Consider the following 9,869-nt stretch of genomic DNA (forward strand, 5'->3'; position numbering starts at 1 on the left):
AGCTTGTGATTGTATTGTAGCACACATGGAGTAGTTATAGGATGACATGTGGCATTGGTTGTTAGACGGTTAGGAACATTCGTGTAAAGCATCTGGGGTACATATAGATATTGTTTGTACATGCAAAGGATTATCTGAATAAAAACTTGAGTTACCCTTTTCTTAAAATCTCTCCTCTCTTTCCTTCCCTGATACATTTCGTATCATCTGGTGCTTTCACTGAGCTTGGTTATCACCATGCGGATTCAGGAAGTTGCCGACGAACTTCGTACCGAGTTCCAGGAAGGAATTCAATCTGTTCGTTCTGATTTGACTCAGAAACTTGATCAATTGACGGAATCGGTGCTTAGCCTCGATGTCCGATTACGGGAATTCATGAATCGAAACCCATCCTCTACTCCAACCAGTTCCAAACTCCATAGCTCTGTATCTGACGCAAATGGTTCCCAATTTCGGGTACCAGAAACACCGGAACAAAGGATCTTGAAGTCGGTCAAGGTGGAGATTCCTCAATTCCATGGGTCTGACCCAAATAATTGGATTTTTAAAGCAGAAATGTTCTTCCAAATGCAGCAGGTTCCATTGCATATGAAGGTGCAACTTGCTGGGTTGAAGATGGAGGGCCAAGCTTCCCCATGGTTTCAATGGATGTTCGATACAGGTTCGATTAACCAATGGGACGATTTCATTCGAGCGTTGCGTCAACGTTTTGGTGCTTCGGCTTTTGTAGATCTCAAAGGTACTCTTTCCAAACTTTCCCAATCAGGTTCGTTAATGGAGTACATTAGGGATTTTGAGGCCCTGTTGAACCAAGTCCCTGGTTTCTCTGATGATGTTTTGATGAGTTTTTTCATCTCTAGCCTTCAACCGAACTTGAGGAGTGCTATTCAACTCCAATGGCCCACATCCTTACACCATGCCATGCAGCTTGCATATGCCATTGATACTCACCACGACCAATTACGTTCTTCTCTGTCTTTTTACCCAAAGAAACCTGTCCTTACATCATCCACACCAACAACTATCCCTAAACCTAGTCCCAATCCTCCTTATACGCATACACCTAGTCCCAACATACCCAAACCTTTTACACCTCTTGCCTCAAATTTACCAATTAAAAAACTCTCCCCTGAGAAAATTGCAAGAAAAAGAGAACTTGGAATTTGCTATACTTGTGACGAAAAATGGACCTCAAAACATCGATGTAAGTCCAAAATGCTTTTGTTGATTGGTGAAATTGATGAAGACCAACAAGACACAGAAGAAGAAATTATGTGGTCCCCTAAGTCCAAGGATGACAGTTTGGCAGCTACACTGCATTCCTTAGCAGGTTCTTTTAATCCTAGAGCCTTAATTTTTGATACATGGCTCTGTGGACATAAGGCAAGTGTGCTAGTTGATTCTGGCAGCTCACACAATTTTATAAATCGTGAGTTAGCTCATCAGCTGAATGTTCCTATGTTGCATTCGAAAGGAATGAAGGTGTTCATGGGAAATGGAGATTTTCTGTTCTGTGACAAAAAGTGCTGCAAGGTCACTTTAGTTATCCAGAACCATTCATTTGTAGTTGATCTTTGGGTGCTGGAATTGCATGATTTGAGTATTATATTGGGCATGTCTTGGTTGGAAAGTTTGGGCCAAGTGACCCATGATTATGTTGAGCAATCCATGGAGTTTGTGAAGGATGGCCAGCGAATCAAATTGCAAGGTAATGTGGACTCAGATGATTTTTCCCGAATCAAGAGGGATAAGTTGAGCTCCTGCTGTGTCCTTTCATCCTCGGTTTCTGATGTCAATGAGCAGTTGATTCTGCCTGAATTGGAGGCTCTCAAAGACACACTTTCTGCTGAATTATGGGAGGTACTATACAAGTACATGGCTGTTTTCCAGACTCCTCAGTCATTACCTCCTTTTAGAGGTATGGATCACTCAATTCACTTGATGGAGGGAGCAAGACCTGTGAATGTCAAGCCTTATCGTTTTCCTCATCATCAAAAATCTGAATTGGAGAAACAAGTGACTGATTTGTTATCTGTTGGTTTTATCCAACCCAGCAAGAGTGCTTTCTCCTCACTTGTACTATTAGTCAAGAAATCAGATGGCTCATGGCGCATGTGCATAGATTACAGGGCCTTGAATGCACTAACTGTACCCGACAGGTTTCCTATACCAACAATAGATGAGTTGTTGGATGAATTACTTGGTGCTTCAGTCTTTAGCAAGTTGGATCTTAGAGCTGGATATCACCAGATCCGTATGCTTCCTCAAGACATACATAAGACTGCTTTTCGCACCCATGAGGGACATTATGAGTTCCTTGTCATGCCTTTTGGTTTGACAAATGCCCCGGCTACGTTTCAGGCAACAATGAACCAGATTTTTCGCCCTTATTTGAGAATATTTGTCATTGTTTTTTTTGATGACATTCTCATCTATAGCCCTTCTATGATTGATCATTTGTATCATTTAGAACTGACCTTCAATTGTTTGTTGCAGCATAATTTTTTTGTTAAAATAAGCAAGTGTGCCTTTGGTGTTGCTAAAATTTCCTACTTAGGCCATATTGTATGTGCTGAAGGCGTGAAGGCTGATCCAAAAAAAGTGGCTGCCATGGTAGATTGGCCTCAACCAACAACAATCAAACAAATGCGTGGATTTTTGGGTCTCACAAGCTACTACAGAAAATTTGTAAAGCAATATGCTGACATTGCTTCACCTTTGACTGAAATGTTGAAAGCTGACAAACTGATTTGGACACCTGCAGCAGTTGATTCATTTGCCAAGTTAAAGACTGCTATGAGCTCAACACCAATCTTGGGGCTGCCAGATTTTTCTTCCCCATTTATTGTAGAAACCGATGCATCTATTGTGGGCATAAGGGCTGTTCTTATTCAACACTTTAAACCAATCTCTTTTTTTAGCAAAAAGCTTGGGTTTCGTTTATCCAAAGCATCCACTTATGTCCGTGAATTGTATGCCATCACTGAGGCAGTGAAGAAATGGAGACACTATCTCCTTGGAGCCCATTTCATAGTAAGAACTGATCACCAAAGCATTCGGGAGTTATTGTCTCAGACCATACAGACTCCAGAGCAGCATAGGTATGTCCATAAGCTTTTGGGATATTCATTTACTATTGAATACAAACCTGGCTCCTCCAACATTGTTGCTGATGCACTTTCAAGACAATTTGAGTCTGCTGAGGCTGGTTTCTCTTTATCATTAATGTCTGAGCCACAGTTTAGCATTCTGGATCGAATTAAATCAGAAAATTTTTCTGATTCAGACCTACTTGCTATACACCAGAAATTATACTGGTGTTTTAGTTGACCCTTTATTTCTGGTTAAAGATGGTATCCTTTATCATCGAGGCAGATTTTATTTGGGATCCCAATCCAGTTTGAAAACAGAATTGATTGAGGAAGCTCATTCTACTCCTTTGGGTGGGCATGCTGGTTCTCTTCGCACCTTTCTGCGTCTCTCTGCTTCTTTTTATTGGCAACATATGAGAAGGGATGTAACTACTTTTGTCTAGCAATGTGTAACTTGCCAACAAGTTAAAACTTCAACTTCAGCACCATTGGGTTTACTTCAGCCTTTGCCTGTCCCTGAAGCCATTTTTGAGGATCTTACATTGGATTTCATTACGGGGCTGCCTATATCCAATGGTCATTCTGCAGTTTTGGTGGTGGTAGACCGATTGTCAAAGTATGCTCATTTTATTGGTTTGGTCCAACCATTTACAGCAGCAATAGTGGCTCGAATTTTTTGTGATCATATAGTAAAATTACATGGTTTTCCTCGGTCTTTGATTTCTGACAGAGACACAATTTTTTTTAAGTAAATTTTGGCAGAAATTGTTCTCTTTGAGTGGTACTAAACTCAAAACTAGTTCTAGTTATCACCCACAAACCGATGGGCAAACTGAGGTCACAAACCGTTACTTGGAGCAATATTTGAGGGGTTTTTGTGCTGAACAACAACATAAGTGGTATTCTTTCTTATGTTGGGCTGAGTTGCATTACAACTCATCAGTTCATTCTTCCATTGGAATCTCCCCATTCCAAGCGGTTTATGGCAGGTTAGCACCTACAATTCCTCATTACCCGAGGGGCTTAGTTACTATTGAAGCTTTAGATACACTTCTTTCCCAAAGAAATGATATCTTAGCTAGTCTCAAGGAACACTTGCTTAGAGCCCAGAACAGAATGAAGCATCAAAGTGATAGGCACCGTCGAGATTTGGTTCTTGCTGAGGGTGATTTAGTTTTGGTTAAGTTACAACCTTATCGCCAACTTTCAGTGGTTCGAAGGTCACACCAAAAGCTTGCCAAGAGATACTATGGTCCTTTTACAGTCAAGAAGGTGATCAATTCGGTTGCTTATCAGCTAGATCTTCCTGCCACATCCAAAATTCATCCCACCTTCCACATCTCTTGTTTGAAACCGTTTCGGGGTAACCCTGATGTTCCCTTCACTCCTCTGCCTGCTATGAGTGTGGATAATAGGCCAGTTCAAATGCCTCTTGCCATTATAGCTTCTTGTACACAATCGGTTTCTGGCACTCCTGCTACTGTTCAGCATTTGGTTCAATGGACAGATACTGTTCCTGAAGATGCCACTTGGGAAACAGCTGCTAATTTGCGTTTGGCTTATCCAAGCATAGACCTTGAGGACAAGGTCTCTCAAGGGAAGGAGGTAGTTGTTACAGATACAACATTGGCTGGGCCAACTCATGATGCCATCAGCTTTGGAAGGTCCATTAGGAAGAAGGAAAGCCCAACTTGGATGAAAGATTACAATTGTAGCTGAGTAGTAGATGAAATAGATAAACTCATTAGCTTGTGATTGTATTGTAGCACACATGGAGTAGTTATAGGATGACATGTGGCATTGGTTGTTAGACGGTTAGGAGCATTCGTGTAAAGCATCTGGGTACATATAGATACTGTTTGTACATGCAAAGGATTATCTGAATAAAAACTTGAGTTACCCTTTTCTTAAAATCTCTCCTCTCTTTCCTTCCCTGATACATTTCGTATCAGACACACAGAGAAAAAGTATAAGAAATGAAAGAAAGGTAATATTGAAAGATAAAAAACTTTTTCTTATTTTTCTTTTTTTTATTATTCTTTTAAAAATTTCAACGATACTGTTATTTTGTCAAATTTCTTTCTTAAAACTTTTTTCTACTTGATTTTATTCCTATATTTAGTTTTATTATTAATTAGTTCTAATATCTTATTTAGTTTTTTAAAAGTTAAATTATTGACTGATGAGTTATTTGGTACCAAATAAATATTAAAAAAATGTGTAATTTTAAATGTAAGATACTGCTGTGAACTGACTCATAAAGTTTTGAAATCAGACAGTTAAAGGATAAGGGACGCCTTATCATGGTTTGAGCTCCGCCATACAGAACCTTTCACATGCAGGAGACCTATAAAATTTGGGTATTTAAATAGCTTCAATTAAATATTATACAATGTAGTGTTTATTATTATTCCATTACTGTTTCATTTTTTTATTAATTGAGAGAGGTATTTTCTGTTACTACAGCTGGAAATAGTTATAGTTAAAAAAAAACCTCAATATTATTGAGAAATTTTCTCATGTTTTATTTGTGTTGCTAACTTTTCCAGATAATCATAATACCTAACCTAAGCTTGTCAGGTGAAGGATCGAGTATCAATGTTTACTCTTACGATGATCGCATGAAATTCTATATATTGTAGTAGAAAATCAAGGAGTTGCTGCAATATTCTATGCTGAAAGTGTTGAGACCTACACTTATAGACTAGATTAGAATAAGACCTATGTATTGTATAATTATGTGACGTCAGGATGTAATATATAGTAGGATGTAGGACCAATGTAAAATAATTACAGTATGTATCTGACTTAATGTTATATATAAAGTGACGTTGATAGGTGTTTATATAGTTCTTTTTAATTGTTCTTATCATTAGTAGTAAAGTTTAAGAAAACAGTTTATATCTATTAATAACGTTAACACCTCTTCATTTTATTTCTTACTGTGTATACATAAAAAAATATATAATTTTAAAAAGTCATGTAAGATTCTTTATAATGATTTTAATATAGTTTGATTGTAATTTTGATGAGGATTCTATAAAGATGTGGATAAATGTATGTATAGTTCAGTTCAGCTTTACAACTTCTATAGTAAATATTTCCCTTAGTTGGGGTGTAACAAATGTATGGCATAGTTGAGCAATCGAATATTGCTAGGAGTTTGGTCTACTCATTTTGCAATTATTTGAATTATTAGTGACTATTTTGTAAATTATATTTGCAAAATGTAATTGGCATATTTAAATAAGGGAATTTAACTAATGACAGTATATAATAATATTTATTTTTCTAGATTTTTGAATCACGTATTTACACATGTTTATCTTAATTAAAAGTGTTAAATTTTTATAATTCTATAATATTGTAGTGAAGCGGTATTGTTTCAGTTTGTTTACCATTGACTAATTCATTTTGTTTAGACAAAAGCAAAATATTCCTTATGCGACTTGACCATTTAAGATATTAGTACAGTTATAATTCCTATCTACGACCAAGTGTTTGTTCACATATAACATACCTGCCTAATATTAAATTAATTATTATTTTTAATTATACTAATTATTATGTAGCATGGAGAATTCACCTTATTTTATGCGCGAAATATTTATATATGTTAATGAGTAGAGAAGTTTTTGCATATTAATATTTTTACAAGTCTTGATAACAAGTAAATTAACGACAATGGTTAAGAGAATTTTTTTATGACTGAAATGATTTTAATTACTTAAAAATTAAGAAATGCTTTTAGACTTTTTTTTCGAGAGAGTTCTTAATATTTTAAATATAATACACGAGAAAAGTATTTATCCTTTTTAAAGATATATTTTATGTTATTTTAGATGAAACGAACATAAATGATAATTTTTTTCACTCTTTCCTCCATTTTTCTCCTTTTCTGAATTTTATGAAGGAAAAAGAATGTAAAAACTACCAATTATGTACAGCAAAAACGACGTCTTTTCATTCAAAATCACATAAAATTGTATCTTTTAAAAGAAAAAACATTTTTCTTTAACATTTCATTTAATATTTTTATTCTAAGAAACATTTAATGCTTTTCACAATGAAATGTTTGGGGCAAGACTTTGAAGGAAAAGGAAACTGAACATTAAATTTTCATTTCAAGTAAATATATTTGTATCAAATGTTCTTTGACCAACATGTTGAAAATATTGATCAATTTATATGGAAGGTTATTAATATGTATAATATTTTAATTTTTATATAATATTCTTTTGTTTCCTTAACTAACAAGTTATAGGAGTTTAAAAAGTTATCAAATGGTCTCAATTATAAAAAAAAATATAATTGTATTTGGTTAAATACCTTTTTATTAAAGGGAAAAGTGAGTATCATTTTAAATGATATAAAATTATGTCATTTTAAATTAAAGAAAGATATAGATGAGGGGAAGATAGTGGACAAAAAAAAATAAAGATATGGGTCTTACCTCTTTGTGAGAATAAAATGACACAAGTTGTGTTATTTTTTTTTTGGTAAACAGGCAAGTTGTGTTATTTAAAAAGACAAACAATTTTTCCTTTATTAAAATATGTAAAACATTGTCACTCTATTGATGTCAATGTTGTTAAAATCGAGATATTAAGTAAAATCGGAAGAGGATTAAAAAATCGTAAAAAATACAATCGTAAGGTAAAAAAATCGTAAAAGTGTAAAAGCGTTTGGAATATTAGTAAAATCATAAAAACATAAAATCATAATGATAAATCGAGATTTTAACAACAATGATTGATGCTATCTTTTTATCATTTAATGGAAATATACATACGTAATGTATATAGTTATAAGGCAAGTGATTAGACACCAATTCAAACATAAGTAATGAGATATGACGCAAGACAGATTAAATAAATTTTAAGGAAAAGTTAATATTAAGAATAGATTAATAATCGTATTCATTTAAAAAATCTCATTAATTAATCATGACTAGAATTAATTATATTATTCATTCAAGTTAAATTAAGTATCGAAATTGTCCAACAGTAGTGCAATAAAATCTCAAATTGAATTAAACATGACTTTCAAGTATCCATTAATTAATTGGATATAATTACATGAGTTACAAACATTAAATATACTCATAAGAAATTAAATATCTGACACAGTGATGCAATAGAATTTAAAGAAAAAATTAATAGTAAGAGTCAATAAATGAGTCAGTAAATGTTTATATATATAATGTATCAAAGAAAATGTTTATATATATATATATATATGGAAAAAAAGTTTATGATATTACTTTAGACAACTTTGTATAATGTTCATTAAAACGATGTCGTTTTGAGATTGAAAAATTAAAAAATTAGAATGATAAAGACTATTATAACCCTGAAATAAATTAAAATTACAAAAATACCATGATTTCCGTCCCAAAACGACGTCGTTTCAATGAACATTAGATAAAGTTATCTAAAGTAACTTTAGAAAAAACAAACCATATATATATATATATATATATATATATATATATATATATATATGGGGCAGGATATTCTTACACTGGTGTAAGAGTTAGAAGTCTTACACTCAATCTTGACCATTGATCCACTTGTATCCAATGGCTCATATTACTAAAAAATTTGAGCTCTTAGATATAAATGGAATCAGTGGACAAGATTAAGAGTGTAACTTACACTGGTGTAAAATGATCTTAACCCTATATATATATATATATATATATATATATATATATATATGGGGAGGATATACTTATCACCAAAAAAGTTTATAACATTTACAACTAATCTAAATACTATTGATTTCCATTAATCTAACGGATATAATTTATTGAAAATCATTGGGTCACATTTATTAATTAAAACTGTTAGATTGACAGAAATCAACAGTGATTAGGCTAGTTGTAAAGGTGATAAACTTTTTTGATGATAAATATATCATTTTCCTGTATGTATATGGAAAAATATTTCTCCTTTTAAATTATGAAATTAAAATATTTCTGTAAACTTTCATTAAAAAATAGTTATATATAAAATATTTGTAGACAGATGGAATTACAAAGGGCAAGTAACAGTTGATGACATACATCAATCACCTACTTAATGAACGGTTGACAAACAAACAAGGTTTATACTATATATATATATATATATATATATATATATATATATATATATAGAGGCAGGATCCTTTGACACCGGTGTCAAACTTAAAATTTGACACCTCATCTGATAGCCGTTAGATCAAAAAAGATCAACGACTCTGATTTGTAAGCATGTGACACCATTGATCTTTTTTGATCTAATGACTATCAGATGAGGTGTCAAACTTTAAATTTGACACCGGTGTCAAAGGATCCTACCTCATATATATATATATATATATATATATATATATATATATATATATATGAGTTTTATAATTGTCATTCAACATGAGAATTTAAATTTTCCTACACACCCTTCGATTTTTGTGCTGACATGGGCCCTGCATATAATTTTTTCTAACATATGAATCCCACATGCTTTTTATCTTTACAACATGAGAATTGAATTCTCATTTAACATGAGAAAATCAAATATATATATATATATATATATATATATATATATATATATATATATATATATATATATATATATATGGATAAGATCAACTTACACCGGTGTAAGAATAATAAATCTTACACCAAATCTTAACCGTTGATTCCGTGCATCCCATGGTTAAAATTTATTGGGAATTAAAAATTAATTAATGAGTGAGACTTAATAAATCTTAACCGTTAGATGTAGAAAA

At 32.9% G+C, this 9,869-nt stretch overlaps 1 protein-coding gene across 1 annotated transcript; it reads left to right on the forward strand.

The window, feature by feature from the left end:
* The first annotated feature begins 237 nt into the window (after positions 1-237).
* Positions 238-4,811, forward strand: LOC133284181 (uncharacterized). The gene is made up of 3 exons (XM_061481172.1): positions 238-3,208; positions 3,351-3,517; positions 3,855-4,811. Exons 1-3 carry the CDS (start codon positions 238-240, stop codon positions 4,809-4,811), a joined length of 4,095 nt encoding a protein of 1,364 aa, XP_061337156.1.
* The last annotated feature ends 5,058 nt before the right edge of the window (positions 4,812-9,869 follow it).

This window comes from Gastrolobium bilobum, unplaced genomic scaffold, assembly GCF_033153095.1.
Source record: "Gastrolobium bilobum isolate Gb01-03AN ecotype WA unplaced genomic scaffold, APGP_CSIRO_Gbil_v1 utg19911, whole genome shotgun sequence".
Classification (NCBI taxonomy): domain Eukaryota; kingdom Viridiplantae; phylum Streptophyta; class Magnoliopsida; order Fabales; family Fabaceae; genus Gastrolobium; species Gastrolobium bilobum.